General features: G+C 39.7%; 2 protein-coding genes across 2 annotated transcripts; both read right to left on the bottom strand.

The window, feature by feature from the left end:
- Positions 1–1172: 1172 nt before the first annotated feature.
- trove2 (TROVE domain family member 2) lies at positions 1173–7419 on the bottom strand. The gene is made up of 9 exons (XM_004079003.4): positions 7283–7419; positions 6042–6650; positions 4700–4920; positions 4323–4469; positions 4096–4233; positions 3891–4007; positions 3053–3169; positions 2831–2977; positions 1173–2585 (listed from the first exon to the last, which is right to left on the bottom strand). Exons 2-9 carry the CDS (start codon positions 6604–6606, stop codon positions 2433–2435), a joined length of 1605 nt encoding a protein of 534 aa, XP_004079051.1. The 5' UTR covers positions 6607–6650; positions 7283–7419; the 3' UTR covers positions 1173–2432.
- Positions 7420–8098: 679 nt separating this feature from the next.
- On the bottom strand, positions 8099–10598 carry LOC101157566 (regulator of G-protein signaling 21-like). Its single transcript, XM_004079089.4, has 5 exons — positions 9894–10598; positions 9702–9770; positions 9526–9587; positions 9268–9434; positions 8099–9135 (listed from the first exon to the last, which is right to left on the bottom strand). The coding sequence occupies exons 1-5, from the start codon at positions 9944–9946 to the stop codon at positions 8857–8859; spliced, it is 630 nt and encodes a 209-aa protein (XP_004079137.2). The 5' UTR covers positions 9947–10598; the 3' UTR covers positions 8099–8856.
- Between the last annotated feature and the right edge of the window lie 7761 nt (positions 10599–18359).

The following is an 18359-nucleotide window of genomic DNA, read 5'->3' as shown; positions in this document are numbered from 1 at the left end:
AAGTCCAAAAGTTAACAATAGATTTACCCTATTGATTCATGTGAATGATCAATTTGTGTAACACAGATGGTATGGTGCCGGGTTTCAAGGGAACAGTCTGGCCAGTCTTATCAAAATCTGGTTCTCCAAAATGTTTTGAACATAGCCAGACTGTATTGCTAGTTGGTAACCATAATGATCAATCTGGGTTAGCTCTTGTGATAGCTAAGGCCCAATCTGAATCCATTGGAAACCTGCAAGAAAAGTTCAGTCACTGAGTCAGAAATCTATAAATCTATATTACTATAATAGCCTAGTCCTAGTATACTGTATTACTAGGTAGACATATGGTAGACATAGAAAAATTCATCCATTAGTTAAAGAGGATGTTGCCTTCAAGTGTCAAGAGTAAATAAAAACAAACACGTTTTCGGCAGTAATGTTCTGCCTGATGTGTTTATAGAACATTTACTTATAGGAAGCGTTTGAAACTCTTCCTCCCAGTCAATAAAAAATCCATTAGATAGTTAGTATAGATATTTTCTAAAAAATAAAGAAACATTACAAGGTCACGGAAATGAACTGAAAATGAATTATGAAAAAATAATTGTTTTTATTTATTTACTTATTTTGACCTGTCCAGGGTGTACCACATCTTTGCCAAACAGTAGCCGAGTACGGCTCAAGCAGTCCAGTGACCCCGAAAGGGACGCAGTGGGTATAGATGGATGGATGGATAGATGGATACAGTTTAAGAAGTAATACAGTAATACAAGGTTTAACAAAATAAAGTTTACATTTATGTTGACAGCAAATTATACGTACAGCTTGCCTACATGTTGATAATAGTCCTGCAGCATCATGCATGAAAAGAAAAAAATATAGTATTTACCTGTGAAATGTTATGCCTTACTCCTTTGTGGACTCATTTCTCAGATTTTGCCAGTTGAAACTCGCACAATGAACTGGAATTTTGCAAAAAATGTGTTCACATGCACGCAGTAGTGACTTGACCTCACCAATATGGCGGTGCTCTCCTCCCAAGAGGAACCACGTGATGTCTCCTCTAGCAACATAACTCATTTGGCTATTGCATTAGCAAAGCCCCCACTTTTCAACATCATGCTGCCTTGCAAGATGCCTGTCCAATATTCCCAGAAAATGAAATAATAAAAGAAAAAAAAAATCAGGGGTTTTAATAGAGCAGCAAAATGTTTATTATGGTTGTGGTGACACAGGTACAAGAAGGTGCTTGCTCAAACAGAATTATAAGTCATAATATGGTGAAAAAGGCGCTGAAACCAAAATCTAAAAAACAAAACAAACTACAAGTAGTGTACAGCACACAGTTGACTACAACTCAAATTTTTGAAAATTAGCACATATGATCACCTTTAATTGAGGTCCATGGCCAGGCCTTTATTGTCTTCACAAAAGAATATCGGTAATAACTGTTATAACAGACTATAAATGTGGAATTGTTATTGAATTCAGTGACCTGAGGTCAAATTCACATTAGGCATATTTTTAGTGTGGGAAGAAAGTTATTTTAAAAAAAACAAAAAAAAAACAGCATTCTGATTCATATAAGTATTTTAGCTTTCATCAATTTGAATAAAGCATATTCTGTCCGTTAAGCATTATACTATATGAATAAAAACAGCTTTGTTAGTTGCATCGGATCTTTCAAAGTAACCAGATGTCTTTTGGATTAACACGTTAATGTAATGAATTCAGGTTGAAGAGTGACTTCCAAATACTATAAAAAGTGATGCTACAGAGGGGAATGCTACACAGTAGTGACCTTAATGATGAAGGTACACATTAAGGTTTCCAGGGTCTTTTTATCTGAAAAGTTTTACAGGATAAAAGCAAATTAATAAGAGTTGCATTGAAACAGACTAAAAAGTAACAAGATGGGGACAAAACTGTTTAAAAAGGGATAAAATAAAGGAAAGTTTTTTGTAAGAAGAATCCTAAATGTTAGTAATAAAAAGATAAATTGATAAATCCCAGAAGAATAGCAGAACAAGCTTATTATTCCTGTTTTTTGCGGTTTTACTCATTTCTCAATTGATATAGATTGCTACATTAAACAGATGGAGAGCTTTGGGATTTGACATGCACCTACGTATTACATCAAACCTCCTACAATCATACTATAGGTACATATTTTGGACCCACAATAACCCACGAGCAAGCTTCTGACTCTCACTTTATTTACTTTTTATCTCATGCTGTTAAACCCTGTGGAGTCATTATCTTATGTAAAACACATTCTTCTCTTTCGTCTCAGGGTCTTGTCCAGCCTGCTGGACTTGGTTTCAACCGTCATTGGGGACAAAACGGAGAAGGAGGAAGTGTAAAGCCAGACAATTTTGCATAAGCGCTCTACATGTTAGCCATGTCCACTTATTGTTTTCTAAGTCTCACATCTTTCAGAAACAGTTTGGTCAGATAAGGTCCTGGGAAAAGTTGCGAATGACGGTTAAGGCTCCGAGGTCGAAGCCGCTCACGTTCAGTAAGCCCCTGTCTCCGGTGTCTGTGAAGGCGTGTCCATATGATGTCAGCCCACAAAACACCAGCTTGGAGCTGGCACCTGTTGTCTGTCAAGAAGAAAAACAACTCTTTTACTTTTGCAAAAGGTTTGTGTGTGTTTTGCTCATGATGGATTCTTTCTATTGCAGGCCTGAAAAAAGAATCCAACAAATTTTCCTAAATGGAAAAAACAAAATTCTCTTTCTCCTCACATGTGCTTTTACTGACTTATTTAATTTATTTTCAAGAGATACATTTAGCTTAGTAGAAAGTTCTGTTCCTGGACAAAAGACAAAACCTTGTCAGGTCTTACTTGTCTGTATTTCTTCAGAGACTCCACCGGACTGGTTGTACACGTCCACAGCGGGTTGTTGGTAAGAATAATAAACACATCTACACCTTTCCCATTCTCCATGGCCCATGTGATGGGAAGAGAGCTGTCCGTATTTCCACTGGGGTTCTAGAACATGAATATCAGAGTTTTGATTTAGATGGATTTGATATACCAACATAAAGCGATTTTCTATGTTTCTACCTTGACTAATTCAGCAGTTACTTCAGCGAGGGTCATCTGAGGTGAAAGAGGGCAAGGAACCACGGCTCTTTCAGAGAAGACCAGCACATGCGTGTCTGCCTCAGTCCTGGTAAAGATCTGTGGCAAAGAGATACAGAAAGCAGATTTTTACTAAAAACAAATATTAAAAAACAAAATAGTCAAATTATAATAAGTTATCTTTGGAGGGGGGGTCATTTCTCTTAGCGACTATAGTAGGGCCTACAGGAAAGGGTGGAAAGAATTCCACAGGAATCTACAGAATGTATCAACAAAGCAAGACCTTTACCCAGGATTCCTCCAGAGGAGCTCATAGAAACAGCTGTTCCAAGTTTAACTCCAATCACCCGTACACACACACACACAGAGATCTTCTAACAGCCAAATGATTGCTTCTGCATTCACATGTGTGAGGGTTTAGTCACGATTAACTGCATGTTTAGATGTTTTATTATTGGTCCTAAAATCTATCTATATATTTTGTTTATCTATCTTTGATGGCCCGTGATCTCCCATCACATCCTTCGCTATCAAATGGTCAATTGTGATCAACGTAATGAGCACCCTTGGTGTAAGCTGTCCAACAATTAAACAGAATTTTTTGTCTGCTTCTGATTCACAACAATTTGAATAAAGAAATACTCAGAAATGCAATTTTAAGCGTTTTTTCTTTTTCACATGTGTCAGACAAATGCTACAAGAGCATGCTAAAAACACCAAAAACACCATTTTCATTGGATGCGGTCTTTAACAGCTTCCATCCATCTCTCCCAAACTGTGACAAACTGAAGCCTTCCTGCAGCTTCCTAACAAACCTCACCATGGTTATGGCTGCAGCAGCATCTGCAGTTGTGATGGCCGTTCCCGGGACGACAGTGCTCAGCGACGTGCTCACATCTACCGCCACTAAAAAGCGTTTACCTACAGGCTCCACATTCTAAGGACATAAAAAGTCAAAAACTTTGTGTCATTTAAACTGCTGATGTTTGTTTTCATTTAAAGTGTGGAGGGTGAAAAAAACTTACCATAAAACTGCAATAAAATGCAGATTCCAAAGCTTTTAGGATGCTTTTGTTTGGTTCCCATTTTGGTTTGCCCATATAGCCATGGCCCCTTTTGTAGTTTTCTGTTGCTAAAAGTATACTGAATGGATGGATCTTTGCCTGGCGGTTTAAAAACAAATGTAAAAAGCTTAAATCATTCATCATGTGTAATTAAAAGCACATTAGTAAAACCTCGTTTGAGTTTAAACCTTCTTCAGTGCTGCTTCATCCCGAATTCTTTCACATAAAGATTGCGTTGTGGAGCTTCCTGGCTCCAAGACTTTATTAGCCGTCATCCTCCCCAGGATCTTCAGCACCGAATGGAGAGGCATGTCCTTCAACAGAGATCTCCATACCTTCAAAAAAGATGCAACGACATCAGCATTCCCACATTAGACGCATGCAGGGATGTTGTTGGGTTCTTTACTTTTTCTGCAGCTACACCAGGAGGCGTAGGAAAAAAAAAAAAACTCATAAGAAAATAAAATGCAAATTTTCCAAATGATTTTCTTGTGTGTCAAGTTGGTGAAGCGGAAGCTTATTTGCAAAAATCCCAGAAGAAACCTCATATGTGAAAACATCTCACCTGCTTGGATTTCAGGTTCTCTGTGAGCAGCTGCTCCATCTCCAGCTTGTGCTCCTCTATTAGATTAATGACCACCGTTTCATCACAACTGTGCTTCACCTTCTCTACCGCTTCCAGGTATGAGAGCACTTTGACCACCTCGTCAGAGTTTTCTTTGTCTGCATAGTAGGCCTGGACCTCCGTCCATCCTTTTGTTACATATTTGCTGATCAGGGCAACGGCTGCAAACCGGGACAGACATTAGAATCATTTTCAAGCAGGAACATTATAACCTCTGGCAAATCTTGAGTTTAAAAAGTTACAAAATCCCAAATGTTTAGAAAGTTGGCTATATTTTAAACATGTTGGTTTAATTTATGTCTATAAAATTTTGCACCAAATACGTACCAAACTGTCATTCATGTTTATAGAGCGCATGGCTACAGTACACAAAAAGGTTTTAGCAAGAACTCAAAAAGGCTACCTGCTATGTATCTAGGTATGTACCGATCTGATCGGGAATCGGGGCCGATCACGTAGTTTCAGGCTATCCAAATCCGATGTTGTATCCCGATCAGGGATGGGATCTTTTAACTATTACCATCATGACCAGTGCTACATATTTCAAGCTTCCTTCAAGTAAATGCCCATGTAGAAGCCTACATATCATGACTGGATCATGACATTTTATAGTGCAGCAGAATATGGCACTATTTGGAGCAGATAAAAGTGTTAGCAAACTATTCACAAATTCTGGGCTAAATAACTCTTTGAATAAACGTTTTGAACTGACAGCAAGTGTCTATTCGTTTTTCCTAATGCAAACAAAACCCTTCAATGAGGAATAATCGGAGAGATGGCTCCAGGAAAAGGTGATCATAGATAAAAATTCATAATCACTCAAAAACAACCAAATCAAATAAACTATGAGCTAGTCATGAATGCTCATCGTCCTTTTCTTGCTACAATGATTATAGAAGTCATTGCTTTTAATGGCGATATAAATCACATATGACCATAAATGTTCAAGGGTTCTAAAAATACTAATGCTACAGACACCAAACTTTTTCACTTGACTTATTGTCCCCTATTTTTACAAGTTCATTTTTAACTATTGTTGTTGCTTGGTTGTTCAAGCTATTTCCTAGACATTCTTGTTTAAGTGTTAACTGATAAAAGAAATATGTTTAATAAGAATAGATGAGAATCTGGATATGTTTATTATATTTGTTCTTTTTTTTATGTGTTACAATAGTATCAGCAGATCCTCAAAATCAAACGACTGATTGGGGGCACAAAAAAAAAATCCGATCGGGATATTTCTATGTAACCATTCTACAACAACTAAAAATAAAAAGCTCACCTTCTGTGGATGGTTTGGTGTGAGACAGTCTGAGAAGATCCTTGTGTGACCAGCCTTCTCTCTGCCTACATCGAGTCACAGTTGCAGCTAGAGCCATGGCATCTTGCTTATTATACCAGTCTGACACCGCCTTCCTCAGGGCGCGCCCCCAGATCCCACACTCCATCCTTTCTCTCAGTTCCTTTTTGTACTGAATAACAGCAAACAAATGGGCAGGGTCCGAGCAAATGTCCTTCAGTGCTTTGAATGCTGCCTTTCTGGTATTTAGCTTGGAGTGCTGGGAGCATAAAGCCAGGGCAAAAAAAGTGGGGCCTAATCGAACGGCCAGCCCCTTCTGCACAAACCTTCTGATCTCCTCCACCACTTCAGCACCACCCTCCTCCTCTTGAAGTAAGGAGAGCAGGGCCTCAGCATTGTCCACGCTGACGTGGCTCTCACCTTTGGCAGTGAAAATGTCTCCCTCTGAGCCGTAGCAGAGGAAGCGCCGCAGTCGGATTTTGTCCGTGATCTCCCATGGATCCTCAGCACTTGTGTGATTGTTTGTAGAGTTTGCCGGGGGCTCCATTGAGAAACTGGAAGGTCTGAGACAGAGGTAAACGAAGATGGAGCCTGCAGAGAACACAGAGTATGGAATTTCACAGGAAGTTTGACTTGTTTTTTTTTTTTGTGGTGGGGGTAGCTGGTCAAACGTCAGCTTTTTTTTCTCGCGATCAACAGCAAACAGCACCAGAACGAATGACGTCCAGTAACATTTCTTTACTGATAGCTTTACTGATAGGCAAAAATAGACTAAAGCCGATTAGGGACCATAATGATAGGTGGAAGAAAGCAAGACTCAGTTACTGAGATAATGCAGACCAAAGCGAATTGCATGTTTGAGGCGGTTAGGACAACTGACTCTCCAGCTACGGCGTTTTCAAACTAAGCTAGTTCTGACGAGTTTGCTAACATTATTATAACGTTCTCTTCAAAATATAAAAAACAATAAGGTAACAGTATTAGACAAGTAAAGAATCTTGACTAATATGTTCAGAAAATACACAAAATATTTGCTTAATTTGTTTTTTAGCCAAAACTTTAACTTCAGCGATTTGAGCTGAACTCTAGTCTAGAGTAAACCAACGGTTGATTAGCTGTCTGCTGACTCACTAAATGAAAACGGTAAGTTCACAGTCAACATATTATTTCTTCAAACAGTCAAAATATATACCGTCTACTATATGACATAGACACGGACATACCGCGGGGAAAATGCAAAAAAATGAAGTTAGGACGCAGAATAAATAATTCTGCGAGGCCTCCCGATGGAGCGGCAGAGTTTAGGGGCAGCACCGCGGTGGCTGTTGGGAGATAGTTGAGTACACGCAGGCGCAGAACAGTTCATTCGGCAAAGGCGCTGAGAATTCTGGGATTTTTATTTTTGTGGAATTTTACAATGTTTTGTACATTTTATTTTTATGTTAATGTGCCCAAAAATACACGACATAACGCAAAATGTGATGTGCTGGAAAAATGCATATTTAATTAAAAAGCTTTCATTCATTTGTTAACGTTATAAGCTCTAAACCTAAACAAGAACAAAAGAAGAACGAGTTTTATATTTCTCCCACTTGTGATTGGTGCCGATACTGATCTTAATGATCATTTACACTAGACTCAAATATCCTAGTTATCTCTCCTGATTCTCAGGTTTGCTCTAGCAAACATTTAGATGGAAATCTACTGTCACTTCTGCTGTTATTTTTACATTTTCCATTTTAGCTCCATGTTTAATGCTCATCTAACCTCCAGGTTATTTTTTTAACGTTTTAATGTGTTAGTTTTTGAAGCATTTATGTCATAGTCAACCAATACTGACAAATGACAGCAGAAAGAGGGGTATCATACATATGTGGGGAAGAAAAACAATCAAAATTATTCTTTTCTGCCACTTGCTTCTCTGTTCTTTTTAGATATACCTACATGTTGATATCGTCATAAAGTTTGCATAAACTTTGCATCTCATTTTTTCATGTAGCTGTCCCGTGTAGTCAGAATCTTCACTTACAACAGTCTTCTGCATTCTTTTTATTTATTTTCTCCTTGTGGCCATATTTTGCCCAAATGGTACCACACTGATCCTTTAAACATGCAACAAATTGATGAGGAATGACCTGAAAAACAGAACGATAAAACTCACTTGTATGTTTTCTGATCAATCATTTAGGGAGGTTTCTCTGGTCATCATGTAACTACCATACCCAATCTTGAAAACCAACCAGATACATAATGGAGTTGTCCACTTGTGCCCTTTATGGTCTGATATCACTTGGAAAAGTGACAACGTGATTAAAGAAAACAACAGGTGGGGGGGACTAAATTATAAACCAAATTATACTTAAAATAAAACTTTTATTTTATCAATGGAACATTGTGTTAATACTCTCTGATTCTGCAGCACTGATCTACAATGATCTACACACAAAAGCAATTGGTCATGATTTCATTTTGCTTGTACTTCCCCCAAGACACCACTAGATAGCACACTTAATCAAATCAACTGTCAGGTCACAAAAATGAGTTTCATCCCAGCAACTAAACAAAAAACAGATATATATAAAAAATATATTTTCATAAATAGTATTTCATTCAAAAACAATTCTGCTTAAATGTGTGTTATCACTGGAATTTTTTTGTTTTTTGCTTTTAGTCATTTCCAGTTGTTAACTTGCTGGGCCGAGTTATGGTGCTGCAAATGTGGAGGTACCTACATGAATGTCACAGCACCACATCTGCCTGTGTGACATTTTGCATATACGTATCAGCTCAACTAAAGTCAGTGCTCATGCCAGAGCAGAAGGCCATCCTGCAGCCTTTTCACTTCCAGCTCATCCCCTGCAGACTTTATCCTCATGGCTGCGCGGTGTTTCCGAAGACCGCGTGGTTTAGAGGCCGCACCAGTGAGAACTTTGTAGTGCTCGGACTGCAAAAAGCGCGAGAAAGAGTCGTTCTCCATCAGGCTGAAGATTTTCTTCTGTGCCACGACAAAGCACGATGGACCTGGCTGCTGCAAACTCTGGCAGATGACTTTTGTCGTGTTGAAATCTAGGTTTACCTGCAAAGATCGCAAACCAGAAATGCATACTGAACATGCAGTTTTTATTTATTTAATTCATACATTATGCACAACACTCACAGCCTCCTGCATGACTGTTTCACATGCAGCATTTGTGACTGTTTATCTTACTTGTTTAGGGGAGTCATCCCTGATGAACTCTTCATAAATCTTTGCTGCTTTCTTCTTCCGTTCTTCTGGACGCTGGAGAGTTTGAAAGTTTTGGCAGGCAAGCAAAAAGTCCAGGTTTTCTTCACAAAACTCTGACTTCAGAAATTCCCGAAATGCTTTTTGGCCACCTTTCACACCAGAGAACAAAACCTGATTAAAAACTATCGGTAAGCAACCACAGCATTTGTTGTGTGCTGCTTAAAAGCAGATGGAAATTACTTTTCTTAGAAAGGAGGGTCTCCAGAGATTTTCCCAGTAGGGTTGTTTCATTTGTTTTTTGCCTGGAAGCAGAGGGAACAAAAAAGATTTGTGTGATTTTTCTTCCCCCTTTACATTGAAAGAAAACAGCAGTAAACACAATATTAGTATTCTGAAAGAACAGATGGAAAAAGCACCAGCTGATTTTCTTCCACTGTAATGGACTCTGCATGAAGATATGCACTCTGGATTTCCATGCTGCGTTCCTACAAAAGTGGAAAAACAGTTGGAGTATGAAATCAGGCAAAGAAGACCCCTGTGCCTGAAATACACACAGCAAACAGCTTTCATTCCCTTATTGTTTTGTAAATGAAATATGAAACACTTACAGTCGCTTTGTGCCCTTGAGGTCCATTTGTGACAGCTTAAAGGGTCCATTCATTGTTAAACCGAATTACATTATTACAACTTTAAATTATTAATGTACAGAATTGCTCTGCAACAAAATTACCAGCAGAGCGTTGAATTCCAGGTTTTAAGCCTCCGCGTTGTCTACTCACTAGCTGAGGTTGGGGTCAGAATGGAGTCCAGCTGTGATGACATCCCATAACTTCAGCCCCCCCCCCCTATAAAAAAAAACAAAAAACTTTCCTCCTTGCCCCCTTTTTCCCACAACTATGACTCTTGTAGAAAGAGCCACATGGATGCTTGCAGAACGTCACACCAGTGTAATTATAGAACAAGACTGCTCTCTGTGTCAAAGCCCCCCTCATCACATTCTCCATGCTTTCATGCATTTTGGAAAGCTGATGAAAGTCATTCATCGTCTACGTCACTTAACTTAAGTCTGAGCTATCTATAGCAGCAGGAGATTCGGGTTTGTTCTGCTTCCCACTCTGACATTTCCTCAGCTCTTCACTCCCTCTGAAGGTCATGCCACTATGTCTCTATGCACCGATTGCACGGATGAAAATTGGTTATACCTGAAAATGGGAAAAAAGTTGTGGTCTTTGCATGAAATTTTTGCTGATGTTTCACGAATGAACCACATTAAAACCACAGAAGAAGTGCAAATAAACCACACAAAAACACATGAATCAACGTAGAACATGAACCGTGTGTGATTATTGTGCTGTTTATATACAATTCATTCGTGATTCGTGCCCCAATCATGTTACGGTATTTTAACATGATACGTGCGCTGTGAACGCAATATAAAAGTTATGCCTAAGTGCTAAATGCATGAAAAGTCAGTTAGACATACAGAATGTGGACATACATGGAACGCTCGTGAAAAGCAACAAATTTGAGTAGTCATCTCGCAAAAATCACGCAGAACTGTGTAAGATTCTCGTAATAATTGTGTATAAACTACATAAAATAAGCATTAACTGCGTAGTTCCCAAACGGCCAAAAATTTTGAGCAGCTCAAAACTGAATTCAGATCAACGGTAATTTGTGCATGTTGATGAATGACGAACGCAAGAAAAACTTATGAATTCCATAGATTACGCATGTAGCACAAAATGTACATAGTGGCTGACATGGCCTTGAAACAAAATCTAATTAGTTCAATAAGAACATGCGAGAACTTGACACACTTTTCTTCCTTTTTTGCAAAAAAAAGTCCTTGAACAGGGAGAATTTTAAACTTTGGCTGTGTCCGAATTCCTTCACTACTCACTGCATAGTGCATCAAATAGTGCGTTTGCCATTTTGTAGCGTTGTCTGAATCTACAAATTCAAAATCCAGTGCCCTACAAATTTCCCACAGTCTCTGCGAAAAACCAATGTACTGTTCACTAGATTGGCAAATATAGGCCACAATGCATTGTGTTTCAACAATTCTTGCGAAAAAAACTGTGTTAAAATGCATTTTTTTAAATGAACAATCAACATTTTCATTGGATTCATAAATAGTTGTTGTAAAATGCTCACATTGATTAGATTTTCACTTTGTGAAATCTGTGACACCATATTTCCTGTTTAAAACAAAGGAGTGAGCATGACGTCCAAATTGCTTTTAAAATCCAGGGTACTAGATAGTCCCGCACTATATAGTTTTTTAGTAGTTAGGGATTTGGGTGGGAATTCGGACAAAGCCTATGATATATTCCTATTTTGCATAATTTGCAGCTTTGGTCTAAATGCAGCCCCAAAAGAAAAGAAATGCTAAACGGTGGATGTCTTTCTTTAGCACATGCTCCTCTCCGTTGAGGAAAACTTTGATCACTGCCTCGCAAATTTAAAAAGATGGAATTTTAAGAGTCACTTATGCAGCGAAGTCAAACTAACTTGGCTGAACCCAGAAGTCCCCGGAAGTCCCGGAAACATCAGGACAGTGGAGGGAGATTGTTTATGAGGTTTATGTAACGGCTTAAGTAAGAGCAGAAAAGCAGCTCCCATGCACAGTCCCGTAATACTGAGGCCTTCAGCGAGGATCTGTTTTTTTGTTGTAAATGTGCACAAAGGGAGGGCATTTTTCAATTATAAAAAGCAGCATGACAACAGAAATGTCTGGTGGCAGATAGAAAGTTCAGCAGCTATGCTTAGGGAAAGATAGCTGTCAAGGTTTTCATCTTTCCGGTCATGTTATCACAGGATTCTGTTTTTCACGTTTGGTTAGAGTTCTGTTCTAGCTGTTGACGTGCTTAAGAGGTGTGGAAAAATGTTTGATAATTAGACGGATGAATGAAGACATCAGTGTTACAGATCTTGTTAGATGTTTTGGAGATAAATGCAGGGAAGCAGACTGAGACGGTTGTTGAGATGAGGGACCGTGATGATGATGATGATGATGATGATGATGATGATGATGATTATGATGTTCTCTCACAGTGAAGGCCCTTGCTTCAAATCCCAGCTGGGACCTTTTTGTGTGGAGTTTGCATGTTCTCCTTGTTCACTGGTGGGTTTCCTCTGGGCACTTTGGCTTGCTCCCAGAATATGCTTCATTGGTTAATTGAAGACTCTAAGTAGTCCCTAGGAGGGTTTGGGATTGTCTGTTTCTGTGTTACCTTGTGATGGACTGGCAAACCATCCAGGGTAAACCCTGCCTTCACAACAAACAGTGGCAAAGATAGGCTCCAGCAACCCCACGACCCTGCAATGGATTTAGCGGATTCTGAAAATGGAAGGATGGATGAATCAGGGGTGTCCAAACCTTTTGTGAGGTGTGTGCATTCTTTAAACGTTAAATGCAAATCAACATGTAATTCTTTTTACAATGGGATGCTTTTCCTTTCTTCACATTGGAACATAATTATATCCATTAGCATTTTTAATTCAATTACTTTGAATTTAAAAGTAGAAGACCAGAAATAAAATTTAAAAAGAAAGTCTGTCTAGAAAAAAACACCTTTGTCAATGTTAAATTCCTTCTAAAATTTTTAACATGAAACTTCTAATTGTAACCATATAAAAAAGAAAATAACCGCAAAAATGTATTTTTTTTTAAAAGTGCAAAGCACTGCAGTTTTGAGCACAAAAACAAATAAACCAGTTCTTCTCATTTGGCCGTTAAGGCTCTGGAGGTCAAGTTAGGTTATTGCCACAGGTTTACAACGGCATATAAATGAATTTAGCCAATCATGATCTAGAAATCTCAGAAAGTGCTGGGGAACGCATTTTAATGATTTTATGACCAGAGCCTGTGGGCTTTTTTAAATTTGAACCCGTGCTCCAATTATGACCTGACTTTGGACATGCCTGCCCCAAATGGAGCACCCAAAAGGCAAACTAACCAAAAACGAATTGGGATCCATTTTTAACCTTGTGAGCAACAAGCGTCAATGTTTGTGGGCACATCTGATTCCAAAAGCAGCGGGTAGTCAGTCTGGCCCTTTTTAAAATGCAATTATTATAACTAACCAAAAGAAGAGATACCTAACTACTCAAAAGAAGACATTGAATTAAATGTATATTAAAGCATTTAAGACTTAATAATTACTTAAAGTGAAAATTCCTAAACACCAATATTTCAGCTAATGAGTTAATACTTTTCAAAAATCTAAATAAAAATCAGATGAGAGGAGTTCTACTTTCACATGACCATGACTCAGAGTATTTGCAAACAGACTCTTATTGTTGGATGGTATTAAGTGTGGCTTCAGTTGGAGCGGCAGTAACAGATTTAACCCAGTGAGGTCCTGTTATCTCTGGACCTGGCTGAACATCAGCTGACAGATGGATGACTCATGCATGGAGCAGTTGGATATTTTGGATCTCTCTGTGCGCAGTTTTCTTTTTTTCATCTAAAAAAGTTACATAAAGAGCTGAGATAAAAGCAGCCATTCATATCGTCTGATGTAAGATATGTTAAAAATAAACTTTCATGGACTAAATTGGATACAATGTTCACATTGAGTTGTCTTCCCAGTTGAAATGCATGCAGAATGCAGGGGAATGCTTCGATAGATGGTCTATTTGAACAGTTTGGACCCACGTGAGGCATAATTAAGGAACAATTAGGACAAAATGGTCCTATTGGAGTAATCTTGACTAAATTGCATTATAGAAATCTTAAAGCATCAAAACTGCGAGTAATTTGATTTTCTGCTTGTTTACAGTCTTTTTTATTTTATTTTAGAGGCTTGAGACAACTTTATATGTGAATTTGTGCAACATGAAAACATGTTTTGAATAGATTGAAATAATCATAAGCATATTTTTGGGCCAAATATAGACCTTAGTTGTTTTAAAATAAGCTCTAAAAGCCCCTATGGAGCCACATAACCTACATTTGCGTGAGGACAGGGAGTTCACTCACATTTAAACGCTGGATTTACATGTTACTGGAGCAGACGCCAAGACTTCAGACGATTTCACTTGCAATTCAAATCAAAGCAGGGCGATGGCACAACTGCTAGATTGCTGCGTTACCATGGTAGCAGAGACAAATGAGGCCATGTGGGATCGTTGCAAAGAAGTTTGGTTTGCCCATTTTAAATTGATCAAGGCTGAGACACTCTGATTTTTTTTGAAGGTTTGTGAGCATAATCTGGTAAAATAGGAACCACAAAGAGGCCCTATCTGAATATATCTGTATTATTGTGGGATTTTCTGACCTTTGTGACTGAGATAAGGCATTAGATTCAAACATTTATGTGGTTAATTTGAAGCTGCAGGAGAAACTGTAAAACGGATGGATAAGGGGAAGTAGAGGCAGGTCAACTCCACGGCAACGGTCCCGCCCCCAAGTCAGAGGCCAACTATTAATGAAATACAGCAGCTCTGCTGTATTTATGACCAAGAAAGCGACACTGCTTTTTTTTTTAAATTTTGGCTAAAAATGGCATAATCATAATTAAAAGGTCACTGGGAATGCTTTTACGATAGCCTAAAAGCTGATTGGAGTGGCACTTAAAAAAAGCAAAACATTTAAAGAACGATAGAGTGAGAGAGACACGTCAAAAAAAAAAAAAAACCTGGACGTGGCACCTGGTGACAGAACACAGAGAGTTTTACATGCAGACAGATAATGGAGATAACAAAGCGATGTGGTGACAGGAACCACAACCAGGTGTAAACAATTTAACGGAAAGCCAACGGAATAGGGGTTAAAGTAAGACTACAGAAGCAGAAATTTGAAATTTTTTTGAAATACCAAAATTATGTACAAAATCTCTAGAGCAAACCATAAAAAAAAGGAAAACTTAAAACAGATCCTGACGATACCCTCCATTTAACTGTTTGTACCCAAAACCAGGAGAAAAGGTGAGTGAATTCTACTCGCCATATTATCAAGTGTGTGATTGTCTGTCAAAACTTCGAAACAAGACTTTAAAAGTTACCTCTGTAGGATGGAGTATTAGGGGCACCATAAAAATAAAAAAAACGTACGAATATAAAGTCATAAAATCGTGAGAAAAAAAGTCTTGATTTCAGAAAAATAAAGTTGCAGTTTAACTGGAATAAAGTCGTAAAATCATGATCATAAGATCAAAAATATCGTAATTTTAAGAGAGAAAAGCAATGTGTTTTCAAAAATATATAGTTGTGTAAGCCTCCTTCTAGATAACATACTATTTATTGGCGATGCCATAAATTACTTTAGTTTATCTCAGAAGTTTATGTGCTATAATGCATTTGGACCTCTGCAACTATGATGGCGTAAACGGCTTGCCCGCCGAAACCCACTCCTTGTGCATCAATAATCTTCTTCCAAAGAGGCCCAGTTTCCTCCAAATTCTTTTCAATGGTCATATACTTATGATAACACATATTTTACTCACAAAAAGACATTCTTAAATCACACGTGTGCGGCCACACACACGGAAAAAGCAGTGATCCAGTCATCGCCCCGCCTCCCCTCTGTTAATGCTTTTCCTAAATGAATATTGCGACAAGGTGCGCAGGTTGGATGTTAAAATGCAAATGCAATCCCCTCTTTGCATTTTCGTTTTAATTATGACACAGAATAAGCGGTTTTAAGTATAAAATGAAAAAGCATTTTGAAATATTGCTTTTTCTTTTTAATTTTGAGGCATTTGATGCAGCTTCATTTTGAAAATTAAAAAGCATTTCTATTAATCCATTTTAATTGTCAAATTAGACATTTCTAAATGAATTATGCTTCACATTTACCAGAGAACGTCTTGAAAATGAAATGTCAAATACCATTTTCATTTTAATTTTAATTAAGTAACAGAATAAGCTGTGTTGAGGAAGGAAATGAAAAAGCATTTTGGTGGATTGCTTTTTCATTTTAATTTTGAGTCAAAAAATGCAGCTTTATTTTGAAAATGAAAAAGCATTTCTCGTTTTGACTTTGCTTTTAATTTATGCTACAGAATCGCTTCCATAATGAAGAAGGTACGGTGCTTCTCCAACAACAAACCCTGGGTGACCCCGGAATTAAAAACTCTGCTGAAAGAGAAGAAGAGGGTTTTCAAGACTGGAAACAAAGAGGAGCTGAGGAGGATCCAGAAAGAGCTGAAGAGAGAGATAAGGAGGGGTAAGGACAGCTACAGGAGGAAGCTGGAGGAGCGCCTCCAGGATAAAAACACCAGAGAGGTCTGGAGAGGCCTGAAAACCATCTCCGGACACGGGAAGGACAGCGGAAGGGGCCCAGAAGCGGGAGACCGTGAATGGGCCAATGAACTGAACCCGTTCTTCGAAAGGTTTGACTGTGCTCCTGCCTCCTCCCCCACCCCCCACAGTCCAGACCAAACGGCACCCATTAACCACCCCCTATCCTCAACCCCCACGACATCCCCACCCCCGAGAACACCTCTGAACTGTCACCAGAAACGCACCTTCTTCCACCACACTCTGCTGGGGGGGATCCATTCACCCCAACCCCCACCCAACACAACAGGGCTCTCTTCACATCACCCCTCCAACTTCTCCATAACCACGGACCAGGTGAGGAGGGAGCTGAGAAAGATCAAACCAAGGAAGCCTACTGGCCCAGATGGCATCAGCGCCAGACTCCTCAAGGACTGTGCAGACCAACTCTGTGGGATTTTTCTGCACATCTTCGACATGAGCATCAGTCTGGAGAGAGTTCCTGTCCTGTGGAAAACATCCTGCGTGGTTCCAGTTCCCAAGACTGCACGTGCCTGCCCAGTGAGCCGAACCACTTCAGGCCAGTAGTCCTAACTTCTCATCTGATGAAGACCATGGAGAGGATCATCCTGGACCACCTCCGTTATCTGGTGAACGACAACATGGACCCGCTGCAGTTCGCCTATCGTCCAGGAATAGGTGTGGAAGACGCTGTCATCTACCTGCTGCACAGATGTTTTTCCCACCTAGACGACACTGTGAGAGTCATGTTCTTTGACTTCTCCAGTGCTTTCAACACCATCAAACCATCACTGCTCAGGGGGAAGCTGGAGGGAGCTGGAGTCAGCAGTAGCCTAGCTGCATGGACCATCGACTACCTCTCCAACAGGCCGCAGTATGTGAGGCTTCATGACTGTGTGTCTGATGTTGTAGTCTGCAGCACTGGGGTGCCGCAGGGCACCGTGCTCTCTCCTTTCCTATTCACCCTGTATACATCGGACTTCACACACAACACTGACAGCTGCCACCTCCAGAAGTTCTCTGGTGATACAGCCATTGTCGGGCGGGTATCTTAGGGAAACAATCTGGAGTACCTGGAGGTCATCACCAACTTTGTGGACTGGTGTGCTCTGAACCACCTGCACATCAACGCCAGCAAGACGAAGGAGGTGGTGATCGACTTCAGCAGGAAACCACATCTGACTGCACCGGTGAACATCCAGGGCTTGGACATCGAGGTCGTGGAGGACTACAAGTACCTGGGTGTTCACCTAAATAATAAACTGGACTGGACACAGAACACAAACGCCCTGTACAAGAAGGGCCAACGTGGTCTCCACCTGCTCAGACGACTGAGGTCCTTTGGGGTGTGCAGGACACTGCTAAGAACTTTCTATGACTCTGTGGTAGCTTCAGCCATCCTTTATGCAGTAGTCTGCTGGAGCAGCGGAAGCTCGGAGAGAGACAGGAAGAGACTGAACAAGCTGGTCAGACAGGCCAGCTCTGTCCTGGACTGCTCCCTGGACTCCATCGAGGAGGTGGGTGAGAAGAGGATGTTAGCCAAGCTAACATCAATCATGGACAACCCCTCTCACCCACTGTACCAGACTGTTTCAGACCTCAGCAGCTCCTTCAGTGGCAGACTGCTGCACCCACGATGCAAAAAGGAACGCTACCGCAGGTCCTTCATCCCAGCTGCCATCAAGCTGTTCAACCTCAGCCTAAGCAAATAATTTTAGTTTTAGTTTTTAGTTTTTTATTCCACTGTACAAAAAATGTATATATACAGATGACTCTGTATTCCTGCACATCTCTTTCCCTGTTTATTATTTCAGAACACTGTTATT

Source organism: Oryzias latipes, chromosome 17 (assembly GCF_002234675.1).
Source record: "Oryzias latipes chromosome 17, ASM223467v1".
Classification (NCBI taxonomy): domain Eukaryota; kingdom Metazoa; phylum Chordata; class Actinopteri; order Beloniformes; family Adrianichthyidae; genus Oryzias; species Oryzias latipes.
The sequence above is the reverse complement of the archived record's forward strand: the minus strand, read 5'-3'. Positions and strand labels throughout refer to the sequence as shown.

What these genes read in the sequence shown, in the direction of transcription:
- trove2 (XM_004079003.4), bottom strand. Translation starts at nt 6,606, where the DNA reads ATGGAGCCCCCGGCAAACTCTACAAACAATCACACAAGTGCTGAGGAT. An exon ending in ATGAAGCAGCACTGAAGAAG is followed by an intron (nt 4,234 to 4,322) that starts GTTTAAACTCAA and finishes TTAAACCGCCAG; the next exon opens with GCAAAGATCCATCCATTCAG. An exon ending in CTGCTGCAGCCATAACCATG is followed by an intron (nt 3,170 to 3,890) that starts GTGAGGTTTGTT and finishes TCTTTGCCACAG; the next exon opens with ATCTTTACCAGGACTGAGGC.
- LOC101157566 (XM_004079089.4), bottom strand. Translation starts at nt 9,946, where the DNA reads ATGAATGGACCCTTTAAGCTGTCACAAATGGACCTCAAGGGCACAAAG. An exon ending in CTCAAGGGCACAAAGCGACT is followed by an intron (nt 9,771 to 9,893) that starts GTAAGTGTTTCA and finishes CCACTTTTGTAG; the next exon opens with GAACGCAGCATGGAAATCCA. An exon ending in GGGATGACTCCCCTAAACAA is followed by an intron (nt 9,136 to 9,267) that starts GTAAGATAAACA and finishes CGATCTTTGCAG; the next exon opens with GTAAACCTAGATTTCAACAC.